Source organism: Crinia signifera, chromosome 2 (genome assembly GCF_055691185.1).
Source record: "Crinia signifera chromosome 2, ASM5569118v1, whole genome shotgun sequence".
Lineage (NCBI taxonomy): Eukaryota > Metazoa > Chordata > Amphibia > Anura > Myobatrachidae > Crinia > Crinia signifera.
Genome location: NC_139218.1, coordinates 284,659,992 through 284,679,564, shown reverse-complemented (window position 1 = coordinate 284,679,564; position 19,573 = coordinate 284,659,992). Strand labels below are relative to the sequence as shown.

The 19,573-nt window shown below is 46.0% G+C and overlaps 1 protein-coding gene across 1 annotated transcript; it reads left to right on the top strand.

Annotated features, from left to right (window-relative positions):
• The first annotated feature begins 13,611 nt into the window (after window positions 1-13,611).
• OXGR1 (oxoglutarate receptor 1) lies at window positions 13,612-19,162 on the top strand. Its single transcript, XM_083171199.1, has 2 exons — window positions 13,612-13,842; window positions 17,290-19,162. The coding sequence occupies exon 2, from the start codon at window positions 17,291-17,293 to the stop codon at window positions 18,263-18,265; it is 975 nt and encodes a 324-aa protein (XP_083027325.1). The 5' UTR covers window positions 13,612-13,842; window position 17,290; the 3' UTR covers window positions 18,266-19,162.
• Window positions 19,163-19,573: the final 411 nt, after the last annotated feature.

Genomic DNA, 19,573 nt, shown 5'->3' with positions numbered 1-19,573 from the left:
AGTAGCTGGACTACAAAGCAGCTCGGCCCCCATAGCAGTTGCACCCACTGCACACTCCATAGATGCATCAATAATGGACTGATCACCACTTTACTGTTTTCAAACAACATAGCAAAATATATATTTAATATTTAATGAACCACAGCATAGTCTCAAAGCACAGTATTACAGAATGGTTGTTTGGAGGGTGAAACATGCCTGGGTTGCAGCTGTGCCCAGTAAGGATTTTTTGTTTAACATAAAAATTAAATGAAGGAAAATACTGTGGGAACAAGTGAGAACAGAGCAGTGTTGCAAGTAAGGGGGTACGGCGTGGTACGGAGTACCTGTAAAAAAGATGTTGCAGGTACGCAGTACCACTTACCCCCTGACCCACTGTAAATTCTATTTTTATTTTAAGTCTAAATATAATGCATCCGCAACCCGCCCACCCAGCATTATGATTGGTGCTGTATGCAGCTACCGGCTACTGCTGATTTAGCCTGTCACACTGACAGGCATCAGCAGCGCAGACAGCATGAAGAGCAAGCTCCACAATTGTAAGCACAAGCTGCCTGGCTCTTCCCCAAGCAAGAGCCAACCCACCCCAGCCATCCCTATTTCCCATTCCTTGACCCCTGATGCCACGCCATTATTGTCATTTAGTCACTCCTCTAGCTTGTGTGACCACGCCCCCTCATGACACATGGCCACGCCCATTGTTGGTGGAGGCTATCAGTACCACCAAGAAAAAAATTCTACTTGCACCACTGGAACAGAGATGAGCGACCAGCAACAGCTGGAGCCTTACCACTGGGCTAATCAATGAACCAGGGGATATATGTACTAGCAGTCACACTTTCCTCTTAGTAAGAATTTCTCGAAGGGGGCGTGGCCACGGCGGCAATGGAGTAACACGCTAGTCGTTGTGCTCCTCCAAGAAATCCTGTAAGTAATCCTCCTGCTCTCCCCCCGGGGGTTGGGACCTACCCTTTCTTACTGGGGATCACCCACTGGAGCTGCTGGGCTGCCTCCTCCGGTGCCGGCTGCCTTCATTCTCTCCGGGTGCCGTTATCCCCCATCACGTGCGGTGACCCCGGGACCTCACAGCGCAACACGCTGCTTTGCCTGCCTGCGGCGGGGGGGACGGAGACGCTGCCGGCGCTTGTCTCTGCTGCCCGTGACGGTGCTGGACGGGCACTCTGAACTGCCGCACACAACAGGTACCTGGATCTTGCCCTCTCCCCTCCTGTTGTGACCCTGGTGCGCGGGACGGGGGACACCCCCTCCTTCCTTGCTGCTGAAGCCGCCATCTTCCCGCTCTGTGCTGCCAGCCTGCCACTGCCCAGACTTCATAAGAGATACTCCCTCACGGCCCACAATCACTGTAAAGGGTGAGGGGTGGGCTTCACCTCCTCACCAGCAGCATAGCAGGACTATAAAGACATACACCCCTTCATACAGGGCTGCGTCCATTCTGCCCTGAGCTGCATATCCAGGCCTGCTGGCTTATCTCTTTGCCATCACTCCATGCTGGGGCGGAGAGGACCTTCTCTAACCTTATAAATTAGACTTGTCTGACTACTGGTGTTGCAGCTTACACCCTACGTTCACCTGCACCAGGCTGAGCTACCTGGGCCCCCACTTCCCTTTTGCTCCTTTTTACTAATCGAATAAGCATGGGGAAATCCAATGCCACTGCCAAACTGGAGAAATATACCAGAAACCCTCCTAACCCTCGCTCGGCTGAGTCGGCTGCACCGGACCCTGACCCCTCTCCCCCGCCCCCCATGACTTCTGATGCAGTTGACCCGCCATTGGGTCCCTATGCAAAAGGTGCTAGATGCTCTATTAGCCAGTGAAACCAGACTCACCGATAAGATTGCTCAAGTTCAATTTGACCTTTCCACATTCCGTCAGGACCTACAGCGGGTGCGCAAGAGGGTTGGGGAGGTTGAGACCCGCGTCTCCACAATTGAGGACAATCTCACTCCTATTGAACGCCGCACGACTACTCTGGAATCGCAGATGGATGATGTTCAAAAGAAACTCACAGACATGGAGGGGCGTCTGCGGCGCAATAGTGTCCGCCTTGTTGGCCTCCCCGAGAGGGAGGAGGGCTCCTCCCCTGAAAGGTTTCTCGTAAAATGGCTTGTGGAGTCCTTTGGCTTAGAGGAGTTCTCCTCTCACTTTGCTGTGGAGCGTGCCCACCGTGTCCCCATGCGCCCACTACCTCCTGGCGCCCCACCTCGCACCTTCATAGCACGGTTTCTCCACTACCAAGATAGAGATGCAGTCCTACGCCTGGCATGCACGAAGGGTCCACTTACATGTAAAGGCTCCAACTTTTCTGTATTTCCTGACTTCGCGACGGGAGTCCAGAAAGACAGGGCCCAGTTTCTCCCAACCAAGCGGCGCCTGCGGGAGCTACAAATCCCATATGCTATGTTATTTCCTTCAAAACTGAGAGTTGTGGCGGATGGAGTGACAAAGTTTTTTCAGACCCCCAAGGAGGCGGCTGTCTGGCTGGGCCGCCATAGACCTGCTAGGCATGCTTTGGACAATGACTGATCCCCATCGGCCCTCTGAGGTTGTGTATACCTCTATCCACTTCGCCCTGTTTTTCATACTCTTATTGACTCACCAAATGTTACGCTGTTCCTAGCTAATGTGGAATATGCTTACTGTACGTCTTCCAGCATGTTGACTGTGGGATAGATGGTATTGATCCTTGCAATCTTTTGTCGGGCTTCATGCAGCATCTCCGCGTTGCCCCTAAGTACATATATTTGTTATTTGCTGATTATATATACTAATATGCAGGGGCTTTACAATGGGCTGGTTCCCTCCCCCCGGGTGGAGTTTGATATAATCTGAACCACCTTGGAGGGGCTCCAAATGCTGAGTTGTCATTACATTTTTGGCCCCCATATGGGGTTTCTGTTTGTTTTTTTTCTTTATATAGGTAGTAACTAGCAGCTAGTCCTATACTGGCTGATCTTCTTTCCCAATTCTGGGATGTTTAGCCTTCGTTCGGGAATTAGGCGTACCTCGGGTTGGGTGGGGTATGCGGGGTGGGTTTGGGTGGTTACGGGTTTTGAAGCTTTTTTGTTTCCTTTTATGATATATGATGCTCTTGATGTATTTGTTTCATTGCTAATCCTTCCCTGGTACTGTGTTTGGGTGAAATGGTCGGTGCTGGGCCTTGTGATCACAAATTCCCTACTCCCCACGGATTATGGCTAGACTTAGTTTTCTCAGTTGGAACGTTCGTGGATTGAACGACAAGCTTAAGCGCTCCCTCGTGCTTGGCCAAATTAAGAAATATTCTCCTGATATAGTCTGTCTGAGTGAAACACACCTAACGGGTACAAAAGTCTTAGCACTCAAAAAACCTTGGGTGGGATGGGCTTACCACTCCACATATACCTCCGCCTCCATAGGGGTGTCCATTGTGATACGTCGGACTGTGCCATTTTCTATGGAAAGGGTGCAAACAGACCCGACTTGACGCTATATGTTCCTAAAATGTACACTTAATTCCGTTTCAGTTATTCTAGCAGCAATGTATATTCCCCCGCCCTATTCCCATGACCTTCTCAAAAAATTAGCTAGCTTTATGGCTTTATACCCCTCTACCCCAATAATATGTCTCGGTGACTTTAATAATGTCCTTAATCCACAACTTGACAGGCTAACCACCTCTGTCCCCTCATCTCACATACACTCCACGCCATTCGCAAAGTTACTCCTTGAGATGGGTCTGGTTGATGCCTGGCATGAAAAACACCCACATTTGAAGCAATACTCCTGCTTCTCCCTCTCCCATTCCTCCTTTTCGAGGATTGACCTGGCCCTTCTTACAAGAGATCTCTTGCCACGCACTAGTCATGTTAAATACGAAAGTAGAGGTGTATCTGACCACTCCCCCATTACATTATCCCTTGATTTCAATTGCCAAACTGGCCAGAGGGTCTGGAAGCTTAATCCCTTCTGGCTTGAACGCATGGGTCCTATGACGGAGCTCGAGGCTGCATGGGAAAAGTTTTTCTGTACAATTCTTCCGGTGTCTCTCCTATGACTCTGTGGGATACTTTCAAGGCATTTGCTAGGGGCACCCTCATTCGTACTATCTCTGATTTGAAGGCTTCGTATAGACAACAGGAGAGAGACTTAGAATTAGCTTGCACTACCGCGGAACTCGCGTATCTAGCAGACCGCTCAGAAGCCTTAAAATTAGTGTGGCTACAGAACCAAAGGGAATGGATATCGTATCTGGAGGATAAGGCCAAATATAAACTACTATTCTCGTCCCACTCGGCCTACGCTACTGCGGACAGGCCGGGTAGCTTCCTGGCCCATTTAGCTAAAGGAGATCGTGCGAATAGCACTGTGGTGGAAATACGACACCCTGACGGATCCAGAGCTATACATACTCCTGACATAGCAGATGCCTTTGTTGCCTTCTACAGTAGGCTATATGAGACCAGGCTGGTTTGTGGTTCTGACGAACTAAAATCGTATGTGGGTAGTATCCCTCTTCCTTCTATTTCTGTTGAGGCCTCTAGACTCTTAGACTCCCCTCTTACCCTCGAAGAGGTAGTAACTGCTGTAAAATCCTTCCCTTCTAAAAAAGCTCCGGGTACCAATGGAATCCCAGTAGATTTCTATAAAAAACATTTAGATTTCTTTGCTCCACGGTTACTTACCCTTTTCCACCAGCTGTTAGACCCACCCTCTATGTCGGAGGCCCTGATTGTCCTTATCCCTAAACCGGGTAAGGATCCCACTTTCCCTGAATCCTACCGCCCTATCTCCCTGCTCCCTACGGATATTAAGATCCTTGCTAAGATCCTTGCCATAAGACTGAACCGGGTCATTGAACATATTATACACCCGGACCAGACTGGATTCATGCCTCATAAATCCACTTCTATTAACCTACGACGGCTCTACACCCACCTTCAATCTCCTCGTGGGGATTCCCACTCCTCGGTCATAGTCTCTCTTGATGCTGCCAAGGCATTTGACTCCGTGGAGTGGGATCTTCTCTGGGAGGTGATGAGATCCATGGGTATTGGTCCAATCTTTATAAGATATGTTAAACTTATGTACTCGGGGCCTGTGGCACGGATCTCTGTCAATGGTTTTGTTTCCTCCTCTTTTCCCTTGTCTCGAGGTACTAGACAGGGATGTCCCCTCTCCCCTACCCTATTCGCGATTGCAATAGAGCCCCTAGCTTGTCTAATCAGACAATCCCCTGTTATACGTGGCCTGTCTATAGGAAATAGAGAGGATAAAATTGCTTTGTATGCAGACGACGTCCTGCTGTTCCTACAGAATTACGCAGAATCTATGCCTACGCTCCTTGAACTTATTAACCAGTTTGGGAAATATTCTGGATTGTTGATCAACTGGGATAAATCCTGCATAATGCCACTGACTGGGAAGTGTCCGTCCGCTCCGGAGGTTTCATTACCCTTGCAGTGGTCTGACTCCTTCAGATACCTAGGTATCTCCATCTCTAACGATCACCGTTTATTTATACCATTGAATCTAGACCCACTGATTACGCTACTCCGCTCTAAGATTAGCTCATGGACTAAATGACCTCTTTCCCTGACAGGCAGGGTAAATTTAATTAAAATGGTTTACCAGCCAAAACTACTATATGTACTCCAACAATCCCCTGTATATATTCCTCAGAAATTCTTCCATGCAATTAACGGCCTACTGTCCTCGCTAGTCTGGGCTCATAAACGTCCGCGTATAAAACTTACTGTCCTGACGCGGCCTAGGGAACGGGGTGGTTTGGGACTCCCGGCGTTTAGGACGTATTACTTTGCTACCCAACTGTTGTTTATTTGGCAGTGGCTGAATGACTGTGATCCCTCTGCCCACTCCCAGCTTTTCTCGCAGATTCACCCCCCTCTCTCCCCTCTACAGCTTCTCCTTAGTACCAACACCAACTTTACTACGGTCCCTTTAATTAGACAGGCAATCTTAGTCTGGAAGCAGGTCCATCTCCTCCTGGGTGGGCAGGGCTTGGACCCCCAAACTTCACTATACAATCCCCTACGTCTCCCTGAAATAGCACATCTACAAGTCCACGCCGTCTGGGCCAAATGGGGTATCTCTACACTAGGTGATCTATACGTGGACAATGTACTTAAGACCTTCCAAACCCTTCACTCTGACTTCTCTGTACCAAACTCTTACTTTTTCAGGTATCTTCAGCTACGCCATGCCCTCTCTGCTCAATTTCAGAGCTCCCCCCTGACCCTGTTAGATTCCCCTGTAAAGGCCATGGTTATGGACACCACCAATGCTCACTTAGTTTCTCACTTCTATGCAAGACTTCAGCTACACATACACTCAGATACTATACCACGGCTCCGGGCTACCTGGGAAACTGATTTGGGTCCCTTAGACGATGTGACCTGGGAATTGGCACTCTCTAGTCCTCGCATCTCAACTTTAACGGCTAGGTTCCAACAGATCCAGTTTTTTATCTTGCACAGGATATACTATACCCCGGACAGACTGTGCCATCTTGGTAACATCCCTGCTCCGGTGTGCCCTAAGTGTGGTACACTGGATGGCTCCTTTTGGCATCTGATCTGGTCATGTCCCCATGTGGCGGCTTTCTGGTCAGGAGTTATCGAGGCTATCCTCATCACAGGCATCCCAAGAGATGTCCTCACACCAGCAGTATGTATATTGGGTACTCTGGAAGAGGAGTCCCTGGATTATCCGACCAGGCGCTTTGTGATAAATCTATGTACCCTGGCCAAGGTGTGCATTGCCAGAACCTGGCTCGCTAAGAATTTCCCTACTACACAAACTTGGCTTAGGCTAGTTAATGAAACCATTTCCCACGAGAAATTTACATATCTAGCCAGGAAAGCCGGACATAAGTTTCAAGCTGTCTGGTCTAGGTGGCTGGACTCACAATGGGCCTTATTCTGATCGGTGCGGATATTCCCGAATTCTTACGGTGCAGGCCGCACGCAACGCTGTGCGGCAGCGTGCGGGCATCGTCCGTAGAAACGCCCACGTGTCCTCCGCATTCGGACGGAGTCACTCTTTAAGAACAGGGCGTGTGTACGGACGACATACAAACCGTGCGTGTGCGGGGGAAACGTACAGATTCTTGCACGGTCTTCCCGCACAAGCACGGTCTTACCGCGTGAGAACGTACGGAAAGCTGTCCGTACGCCCCGATGCGGAGTATTTACGCACAATCCTACACTTTTGTACTGAGTACACACAGCGATCACATGACCCACTTAGGCTATTAGGCAACCTCCTGAAAAAGGGATTTTTAGCAATTGTAATCAATTAAATGCTCATCTATACTGACCCACATTCCTACTACATTCATGACACACATTAACCCTTACAGCATGTGACCCTAACATACATCTAGATACACTATGTACATTTTGCTTATTTTAAACATTTTAAACAACTTACACATATACTTTAGCATGTTAGAAAAAATCACTGACAACTTTCAACTTTAAAGAACAATTTATTCATACAGAACCATAACAAAAATAACTTTACATTTCCCCATCAATTATTTCGTCCATTAGGACCAACATTTCCCTCATCAGGCCTCGGAGTCTAAGGAGGGCCCCACGTATTAAGCCTTATCAACCTATAAATGCAAAGGTTAGACTGATACTTGTACATGCAAACAGCTCCTCAGTGGCCTTTACAAAACACAGCCTGTAACATGGCAGGTATGCTGTGACATTTGGGCCATTGTAAGCATCACAAGCATTAATCCTCCCCAATAACATATTTTATGACCATTACAGGGTGTCAATCAGGAAGTAGCACTCATATATTGTATGGCATGTTTAACTCATGATCAGGCTGCTGACCTTAGTGGATTAAATAATGTCAGGTAAGCAATCATGTACAAATCCACATTTACTGTTGAAATACTCACATCTAGCAATACTGGCCCTTATGCTTTGAAGCCTCTCTGGCTCCCTGCGCCGGAGGTCGGACCACCGCCGCTCAAGCTGAGCGATGGTCCGCCGCACATGGGTGCGGGCGTATATCCGCCGGCGGGCCACCGCATAGGCAGAGCGTTTCTGCCTATTTGTGATGAATGGGCCCGCACGACCCAGCCTGGTCTCCATAACGGAGACCAGTGTCTTCAGCTCGGCTGCAGAGAAGGGTGCTGCTCTGCCATAAGCCGCCATCTTAGCAATGGCACAAATCAAACAATCATGTGCTGTCATTGGTTGATCAGAGTGATATTTGGTATTAACTTTATTGTTCATTTGTACACTAACAGCGTGTATGCGCCCGAACAGACGGCTAACCCATTGCATCGCACACCCATCCTAAACAGTGTAAAATAAGATGGAAACACATTATATCTAATCTATAACATTCACCAAACATGGGTCTAAGCAACTGGTGAAATAGTGTGCATCTCTAGACACTTACACCTAACTCCACATGCTGCCATGTGTACACTTACCTTCTACTGGCCCCTACTACAGAGGTGTCATGAAAAGTAGCTAGCATCTAACCTGAATGTGGAGTGCTTTCACATGTGATTTGGATGCTAGCACTGATTACTTGTGGCTAAGTGGTGGACTGGATTGACATATGGAATGAGTAGTGGCAGTTGTACTACATAGCAAACAAGTGCACAGTACAGAAGTACATTGAAATATACATTGCATGTCTGACCTCAGTTGTATTTGGTCATTGGTGTTGGAATCTGCATTTATCTAATAAATCACACTTACTGAGTTTGCCAGGTTTTTTGGAAATATTTTTCAACACCAAGGGGCGGCCCATATGCGCCGCACGGTTGACGCTAGCGTACGGGACGCGGCCGTACGGAACGCAGGTTGCAGCTGATTAACGCCAATTACAGAAATAGTATTTAAAGTTGGCCTAGAAAGGCAAACAGTTGTTGCAAACATGCCAGGCTCAGAGTCAGAGGAAGACCAGGTGGTGCAGAATCTGTTGTCCCGCATGGAAGCCAACACCACTTATGTGCCCCTCAACCCAGAGCCCACAGATGGCCCATCAACATCAGGCCAATCAGCAGCTGGGCCATCCTCAGCATCAGCAGAATCATTGGGAACACAGCAAGTGGCTTCCCAACAGAGTAGCCAGGCCAGCACTTCAAGTACAGCAACCGGTGGCCGTGGCCGTGCCAGTGGCAGTGCCCGTGCCAGTGGCAGTGCCCGTGGCAGTGGCAGTGCCCGTGGCAGTGCCCGTGGCCGCAGTGGGGCAACAGAGGAACCAACCACAAGAAACATGGCATTTGAACCGCAGGAGCTTGACATCCTGGTGACCCGGGCATGTGATTTAATAGAGTGCCCAGCAGGCAAGTTGACACACACAAGGAGATGGAAGATCTGGGAGGAGATAACGGCGGAGATTAATGCAGTGGCTCCACAAGTTCGTCAGACGGAGCATGTTAAGAAGAGGCAAGAACATGTGTGTTACATTTGAGTAGTACAAGTCCAGTAATGTTTACATTCAATATTAGATGGAGTTGGCCAATGGGTGTTCACGTTGCTTGGAGGCACATACATGTTGGCCATGACATTGAATTGATAGTTATTGGAGGGTGACTGGTTTTGTATCTTCTAAGGGTTGGTTTGAAAAATGAATATAATGTCAGTTTGGTGTCAGTAGCCACATGTTGTATTATGTTTCATATTGCAATGGGTGCTACAGCAAACATGAGTAGTTACATGTATTAATATGTACACTTTGATTGCAGGTGGCACGACTTCAAAGGCAACCTCAAGAAGAAGTTGACCCAGCGGTGGGAACACAGCCAGACCTCATGCCGTCAAAGCTGGAGCTCACCCCCCTGGAAGAGATGGCCCAGTGCTGTATCGCAGTGGAGGAGGTCCGGGGGGTGAGCACTATAGACAGCGAGTCCCCAGCGGAAGTGATGGCTTCTACGCTTGAAGGTAATTATTTGCCAGGCCATAAGTAGATGTTTTAGATTTGGCATGGAATGTGTGGTAATTGGTAATTTCTCGTTCAACAGCATCCCCACCGCTTGGTCCAGATTCTCTTGAGGAGGTTGTGGAGTCTGTGCCACCTGGCCCCAGTAGCAGGCCCGTGCAGCAGCAGCCGCCGGGATTGTCCGCGGCTGAATTGTCCATGTGGGGCCGTGTGCTGGATAGTATTATGCAGCAGGGAGACTCGGCATCAGAGCGGGTGCGTAGGGCCGAGGAGGTGCTGCAGGGTTTGACCACCAGCCAGCAGAGTATTGCTGAGAGCCTGCAGGCTATGAGTGCCAGCCAGCAAGCTATGAGTACCAGCCATCAAGCTATTGCTGCTAGCCTGCAGGTGCTGGCTGATCAAGCCCTGCGGCAAAATGACCTCCTCCTCCGCCATAATGAACTTATGGTGGAGCTAGTTACCAGCAATAGGGCCCTAATGTCATCCGCTTCGGGTGCATTACCAACAGCATCACTCCCTGCTGCCAGAGGGGGAAGAACATCCACCCCCTCACCAGCATGTGCTCCACATGAGCCACCATCGGACTCTGGCCGTGGACGAGGCCGAAGAGCTGCTGCACGTGGCAAGGAGCCTGCCAGGGGCAAACGTGCCCGCAAATGAACTTGTGTCCCCATTAATCTCCACCGTTATGTCTTCCCAAATCTTCCATTGAGCTGTGTGTGTCAGCATCCTGTGTCCAAATCCGTGCCCAGGGTCACCACTTTTGCCCACGGTTCAAATGTCATGTTTGGTTCACCTGTTGCCCTGTTTCGGCTACCATTACTGTGTGCTGTACTTGAAGTGTTGGTGCTGTACTTTTGTTGTGAAGCCACCTGATGTGTTCCCAATGATTCTGCTGTGGCTATTTATTATATATTATGTCATTTTTGTCCTGGTATGGTACCATTTGTTTTGTTATGGTTTTGAAATTTGTACCAAAGTTTCTTTAATAAATTTTATGTTGGCCCCCCAAATGTCTGTATTAATTGATACATGCAGAAGTGCCATGTGTATTAATATTAAGTTGTGTGCATTATTTGCAGTGTAAAAGTGTGTGACAAGTGCAGCATGTAAAGTTCCCTGCAATGCTTCCAATTGTAGCAGTGAGAAGCGTGTAATTAACAAGTAATGGGTAAAGTATGTGATTGTATTGGGTTCAGGTGACATTGGTTGAGGTGCGTCCGTCCTGATTATGCGTTCCGATTGCCTAGCGCATGACCGAGTGGTGTCCGCAAAGCAAGAGTAACCTTTTGGACACCGCACATTTCTTCCCTTTTTGTTCGCGTGCATTCGGCGTGCTGTCCGAATGCACGCCTACCAAAATATGTGTCCGCCCATGTTTCCGCCCAGTTTAGCCCACTTTGAAACTACGCCCCTGTGTCATTCCGCATGACGCCCATAACACACCCATATTGGCCGAATGATTGCGGTGCACATTTCTGTACGGGATTAGTGAGAACAAGTACGGAGACCATGCGTGGCACATGCGCGTAGCGTTCTCCACGCATGCGCAGACGGCTAAAAAACGCCATCCGAAAGAATTCGGGAATATCCGCACCGATTAGAATAAGGGCCAATATGCCATCTGTGAGGTTTAAGCTTACGTGGCCCGGTTGCCCCCTGAGGCCCATCGCCGACCACTACTAGCACTGCCCTATACTATTATGCACCTTTGTAACTAATAACTTGATGTGATCTACTACTCTCTTATCTACACCCTTTCAATACCCTTTACTCAGTAATCTGCATATATACATGTTAATAGTCAACATCCACAATTGACCTCGATGTCATTCCAAGAACAATATGATCTGTAACTGAATACGCCTGAGCATCTGTTTGTTATATCATATTTTTATTTTACTTTCTTGTTATGTTTGTTTTTTGTTGTTTTCTATCTCAATTCACAAAATTGACAATAAAAATTATTGCATTAAAAAAAAAAAAAAATTCTCCAAATGAATATCCAAGAATATGTGGGGGGAAATATATCTGTTAATGTAATTATATGAATTTTGGTTGGTGGTAAACAAGCATTGACACCAGAGGCAGAATTACCATTGGTGCAGCAGATTCATTGCACCAGGGCCCCTGATGACTTAGGGGCCCACTGCTGCCCAAACCAGCAATAAGTTATCCCCTGGCCCTCCCGCAAACCACTTTGAGCAATGTTGAATGAATTGCCCACTGCAGAGAGCAGGATGGGCCCCACAGCCTGAGGGACCTGGCCGTTACTTTAGAGAGGCAGGGATGACCTTGTGTTCTGGATTGAGACAGAGTCCTGCCACCTATGAGCACTGATGATCACAGTCACATGCTGCCTCTCATTAACAGACAGCTGGACATTTTTCTGATTCACTTTGGTTTATGAATTAAAGGCTCACAACCGGTGTAATGGGAACTGTCAGTGTATGCTTGCCTGAGTGCCAAACTGAGGAAACCCAAGGAGTGGGGGGCCTGCCAAAGACAAAGCAGGGGCCACTGTGTTCCTTCCCCCACCAAGGTACATGTCCCCTGTCATCCGCACCCTGGAGGACAATGTGCTTGTACCTGTTACCCTCTGCCTTACACTGTCACCCTCTTCCTCTCTCCTTCACCCACTGCCGTGTTGCATATTATGAACTTGGGTAAGGGTGAAGGAGGGGGGCCTAAATTATTTTTTTGCATCTGGGCCTACAACCCACAACCTCCAACAAAGGTTGACACCTTTGCTCTATAGTGGTTGCTTGGGCAACGTTACTTTCTCTGCAGTCCTGTCATTTTCTCCATTATTGATACAGTAGGCGACACATAGTGGTGCGCATACTACCATGTTTTGGTTTTGGATCTGTGTTAATTCAAAGTTTTGGTTTTGTTCTGTTGATGTTGAGTGTGTAGACTTCTTTCAAAAGGGCCCTTTTAAATTCTCATCTGATGTATATGAGGCTTTACACTGCACATAGGCAGAAAGAGACCATGCCAGTTACAGTGTTGGACAGAAGGTATGTGTCCCAAGATATTTTATGTTGGTCAGTCGCAGGGATACATAATGTCCTGCACTCATCTGAGTTAGTAAAATGCTTTGCTGTCTTAGCTGTTGGCGGTGTAATTGGACAATCAGTTAGGCGTATCTTAGGAAACCTCTGATTGCCTTTTCACACATTGGGGCAGATGTATTAAGCCTGAAGAAGAGCTAAAGTGGAGATAAAGTGAAAGGAGATAAAGCACCAGCCAATGAACTGTGTTTGAAAATGACAGTTGGGAGTTGATTGACTGGTGCTTTATCTCCTTTCACATTATCTCCACTTTATCTCTCTCCAGGCTTAATACATCTGCCCCACTTTGAGAAACAGAAAACAGGGGTAATATACTGACCTCTCAGATCGGAAGTTTCTTTTTTGGTTCATGCAGTTTACATACATCCGCATTTTGAATAACAATCATTTTTATGTCCTTAAACTTCACTATTTAATTGTGTTTTATTAATTCACCTTATTACCAGATTGTTATCATATGCTAAACAAATACACGACTGACCCACATGTATTAGAGTAACTTTTAGTAATGTTTTTCATGATTGTAAGAGTTCCCATAATAACTGTTAATGCTAGTATATATATCATGTGTCAACATCTCATTGGCAAAGGGAGGAGTAACACTACCAAAACAGTACTTTGATGTGGATTAGTGAGTGCTGCCTGACGTGACGACATCATAACTTTTCTTTCTTATCTGATTATTCACAGGATCCTGGGACGGCGTAATCCACTTTAGTATTTGCTTCAGCACATCGAAATGTCTACCGAACAATTTTCTACTGATCCTGATAAATAGTCCAAATGAGCAGGTGACTTAAACGTTGAGGACATCATTTTGAGACAGGTATGGTAGTTAGTTCTGTTATCATTTCAATGTACAATATTTCCTGAATATTGCATATGAGAGGGGTTGTTGTAATTTGACAAAGGAACAACGGCTACTGAATTCATGAAGATGGGATTATGCAACCAGTGATTAACCATGGATGAATGAACCAAGTCTTGAGGTCGTAATTAGAATATAATATCAGCAACTCAAAAACCAAAGTCTGCAAATCCCCGTTATTCCCAGGAGGCAAATCCCACCTGGGACTGAAGATTTCTTATCTGATTCCAGAAAACTTATCTGGTGTCTTTACAGTTTACGGATCAGATCTGAAACAGATTACAATTTATCTAGACACATACAGACACTAAGATTGCGGAACATGTCCTCTATAAAGTGTATTTTAGCCTACAATATAAGTTAGCCACCTGATATACGTTAGCCACCTTCTGTGTACGATTTTCAGAATTATGAAGAAGATATATAGGGGGAAATTTACTAAAATGGGACCTCTATTTCAGATGTGATGTTGCTATGGGCAACCAATCAGATACTATCTATTATCTTCTAGAAGGTGCTAAATAAATAAGAAGTGGATTCTGATTGGTTTCCCATAGCAACATCCCATGTGAAATATAACTCACATTTTAGTACATTTCCCCCATAATGTAGATTTTGCAGTTTAATCAATGGAAATATATGATATATATGGTATATAGTGTACATTGGATGCTCTCAATGGGGCTGGGTTGATTGAAGGTCACCTGTGTGACATAGAGTCATTATTTCAGATGTAGACCGGTGTTTTATCATAGTTTTGCCACAGAAACGAAAAAGTATATTTTAGCACGTATCATTGTAAACTCTTATATTCTTATTTTAATATTGTAGATTATATAAAAACATAGTTTAGAAAATGTGAATGTACTTTTAAGCAAATTAATTTAACGTATGTCTGAAAAGGGGACCTCATTTACAATTTATTTGCAGCTGTCATCGGCCTGCATTTGTGCAAAATGTATTTACTGTAGATCAGTGGTTCCCAACCCTGGTCCTCAAGTACCCCCAACAGTGCACGTTTTCCAGGTCACCCGGCAGGTGCACTCATTATTCAGGCACATTTGAAAAGATCCACAGGTGGAGCTAATTATGTCACCAGTGATTCTGTGTGGAGACCTGGAAAACATGCACTGTTGGGGGTACTTGAGGACCAGGGTTGGGAACCACTGCTGTAGATCATAGATTCTCAAACTCTGCCCTCTGTGAACTGTTGGTATGCCGAGTTTGAGAATGACTAATTTAGATGGCAAATGTGCTTCGGTTTACAGAGCAAGATCTTTTGCAGATTTGCAGAAGTTTGCACTCTTGAACGATTATTGATACAATTTGCTTTAATGTGGTTATTTTGAGAAGCTTTTGATTGAAGAGAAAAGCAGGTATTAGTCCAGGGGTGTCCAAACTTTTTGCGATGAGTGCCAGATTTGGTGAAGTGTAAATGTGTGGGGGCCGACCATTCAGCCTGACATTCTTTGAATCATTAATCACATCAGAATGGTCCCCCACTCTGCCCCCATTCACTCTATGTCCCCCAGCGTGCCCCTTCACTGTATTTCCCCCAGCCTGCCCCCATTCACTGTATGTCCCCCATTCACTGTATGTTCCCCACTCTGCACCCATTCACTCTGTCCACCAGCCTGCCCCCTTCTCTTACTGTCCATCAGTGTCTCCAAGCCTGATCCTTCTTCACTGTATGACCCCCATTAACTATGTACCCCACTCTGCCCCCATTCACTGTATGTCCCCCAGTCTGCCCCTGCTCCCCCTTCTCTGAATGGCCATCACTGCCTCCATTCACTGTATGTCCCCCAGCCTGACCCTCCTTCGCTGAATGTCCCCCACTCTGCCCCCTCCCTTCTCTGTATGTTTCCCAGCCCCTTGTGTGAGACAGAGGAAGGAGAGTAAAAGCAGGCACTGCAAGGACAGGAGATGCTTGGGCTCCCGCTGCTGCTCTCCTACGCTCTGCATGTTACGGGAGCAAGCTTCCCCCTTGCTGCCCCCCTCCCCAAATACTGCTGTCACTGTGATTGTGGAGTAGGGTGATATACGATTGCAGCAGCAGGGGTAGGACCCCAAACGCATCTGATTGTGGCGGCCGGCACCTCCTCACTGCAGCAGACAGCAAGATAAAGGCGCTCGCCGGGGCCCCACCTTAAGTGTCCTGTGCTTTGCTTCCCACATCTAATGCTCTGCCTGTTTCCAGCTGGAGGCTGTGGGCCGATTGAAATGACAGGACGGGCCGCAATTGGCCCCCGGGCCTGACTTTGGGCATGCCTGTATTAGTCAATGCTTATGATACACATAGTATTTCTTCTACCCATTTCTGGATTTCAGGGATTTTCTTTTACTTTTAGTCTGTACAGAGGTTGGGGTTTTTGATGGTTTAATGAAAAAAAAAAACTATATATATATAAAAAAAATATATATATATATATATATATATATATCTGAAAAGTGGACCCAAGACTTCAAGTACTTCTCTTCCAGTTACATATATTATTAACAGTTATTTTATATAGCGCACACATATTCTGCAGCGCATTACAGAGAATATTTGAACATTCACATCAGTCCCTGCCCAGTGGAGCTTACAATTTATGTTCCCTTCCACATGTACACACAAACAGTCATTCTAAGACAAGTATTTATTGGGAGAAAATTAACCTACCAGTATATTTTTGGATTGTGGGAGGAAACCGGCGTACCCGGAGTAAACCCACGCAAGCAGGGGGGATATACAAACTCTGCACAGTTAGGGCCGTGGTGGGAATCGAACCAATGAGGCAGTAATGCTAACCATTACACCCAGTGGCGTAACTATTAAACCCCTGCTGAAAATATAAAATGGCTACACCCATAATGCAGCAGACAGTTTTTCAGGATGCTAGAGTAGGTTGCGGCCTCCTCTAGAAACCTTAAAAACGGTCTGCTGTATGGGGGCAGCCATTTTCTGATTCTGTCAAATTTTATTAGCTGCAGGAGCCGGGACCAGATAGAAGCGCCGGCGGCATGAGATACCGGCCAGCGGCAGGGGCAGACGGCAGCGAATAAGTATAGCCCTGCAGACCCCCCAAGTGTCCACACCTTCTCAGCTCCTCCCCGCCACCGCGGGGGCTGCGGGGCTATAGTTGCATCACTGATCACACCGTCTATACCACCCAATATGCTTTTCACATGTTCATACTAGACATTTAAAACATGCTGCTCAAAGTATTCTGGAATACATATAGAGTAATGACCACGTCACTGTTTCCACCTGTATTGTTGAAAAACAATTATAGGTTGATTGTACATGTCCATGGTCTAATCACTATGTTATAATAAGTGATCCTACATGACATACAGTATATGTATATGACTACAATGGTGCAAGCTGTTTTGTATTTACATTTTTGTTTCCTCTACCAGGATGGACAATGTTTCTGGATATGACAATAACTCCAGCTATTCACATACCTTACAAACAACAAACTGTACAAACCTTGTAGTTGACAACTTCATCCAGGTGTACTTTCTACCTACTATGTACAGCATCATCTTTATAGTTGGATTTCCAGGAAATATTATTTCAATTTCAGTATATGTCCTGAAGATGAGGCCATGGAGAACCAGTATCATCATCTTGCTGAATTTGGCCATTACAGACCTCATGCACCTCAGCAGCTTACCGTTCTTGGTTTACAACTACGCAAATAAGGAACAATGGAGTCTTGGGGACTTTATGTGCAAGCTGATCCGCCTTGTTTTTCATTTCAACCTGTATGGCAGCATTCTCTTCCTCACTTGCTTCAGTATCTTCCGCTACTTTGTCATTGTTCACCCTATGAAATTTCACTCTATCCACAAAAGGAGGTGGGCAGTTATAGCTTGTGCATCTGTGTGGATAATTGCAGTGATTGAGGTCCTTCCTATGATTTTGCTAATGACGGAGGTACAGGACACAGTAGCTTGCATGGACTTTGCTGCATCGTTTGATAAATACAATGTACGCTGGTATAATGCCTGCCTCACTTCCATTGGCTTTGCAATGCCATTAATAGTAGTGACTCTCTCTTATACTTCCATCAACCGCTGCCTTGCAAATGGACCTTATACAAATGATGCCCCTAAGAAAAAAGCTCGAAGGCTTGTTGTCATTCTCTTGGTTGTATTTTATGCTTGTTTCTTACCTTTACATATCTTTAGAGCTATTCGTATTGAAACTCGACTGTATCCTGTAGGATGTATGTATGAAAAACACATCCATGCCATATATATAGCCTCTAGACCAATAGCATCACTCAATACATTTGGTAATTTGTTACTATATGTTGGTGTTGGTGGGAATTTCCAGCAGGCTGTTCAGGCAGTTTATAAATCCAATCCCTATAAACAGCAACCATAAATGACGAGTCTTATGTATGATGCTGGGAACAATAATTACAGTATATTATGGCTCACGGAGGAGTCTATTGGGGTGTGGGTTGTTAAGTCTGCAACAACTAGGTCGACAAGCACTGGGTCGAAACCACTAGGTCGACAGGTAGCAAGGTCGACATGGGTCTAGGTCGTCATGGGTCAAGGTCGACATGGGTCTAGGTCGACAGGACATAAGGTCGACACAAGCATTATGCCGACATGGGCAAGGTCAACAGTCAAAAGGTCGACATCGGGGTTTTCACTTTTTTTTACCCAAATGTCGACACAGTCGAGATGGACACAGTTTCAAGTGCACCGCATCCCCTCGCATCGTTCGCTTCCCTTGCGATGCTTCGGGCACGGTGCCACGCTACGTCCGGCACACTATTTTATTCTCCCACCACGCCCTAGTGGATGGTAGAGCATGAAATACCGCCTGTCGGCACATGTCATCTCAAAAACCAGTGAAAACCCCACTGTCGACCTTTTGACTGTCGACCTTGCCCATGTCGACCTAATGCTTGTGTCGACCTAATGACCTGTCGACCTTCCTCCGATGATCAAACACCTTGTTTGGGATAAAACTTTTTTCAACCCCGATATGTAATTTTACTAGGTGATGCAAGCTAGCAAAGGTGGCAACTGGTTTTAGCACATTAATGGGAGCGGAGCATATTTATACATACACAAGAACTGAAACGACCCAAAAAGAAAGTTTGTTAGCATAAGGATCAATTGTGGTTGATACGTGCACAAACCAAAGTGACAATTCCCAGAAACTCTGTTGCATAATTATACTCAGAGTTTAGTATACCATGTAAGGAACAAGCTGCTAATGAAAAAAAACCTATTATAATGTTCTTTTAATATTACATTGTTAAGTTTGTACATAAAATAATAAGTGAATAATGTATACAAAACAAGATCTGAATAATAAACTATAATTAAAGTCATGTGTAAGATGTACTCTGGTAATTATATTTGTACAGCACACTGTAAGATTTATTGATGTAAAAGGTGTGTCCTGAACACCAAGCTGAAGTAGCCACTAGACTAGTTATTATACTGGAGAGGTATACTAATACTTGGAGAGAGATAAAGTACCTGCCTTGCCACAGGTTGGATTTGAAAAATACCAGGAGCTTGTAGTTATCTCTCTCTACTTTATCTCTCTTCAAGGATTAGCACATCTGATTCCCTGTCTTATGAGTCTCAGAAAGAAATGTTCATCATTCGAACATAACAACGGACAATACTTTCTATTATGGGCAGTACAGATGGTGTAATGGTTAGC

Excerpts from the sequence above, each read along its gene's own strand:
- OXGR1 (XM_083171199.1), top strand. The coding sequence starts at position 17,291 with ATGGACAATGTTTCTGGATATGACAATAACTCCAGCTATTCACATACC.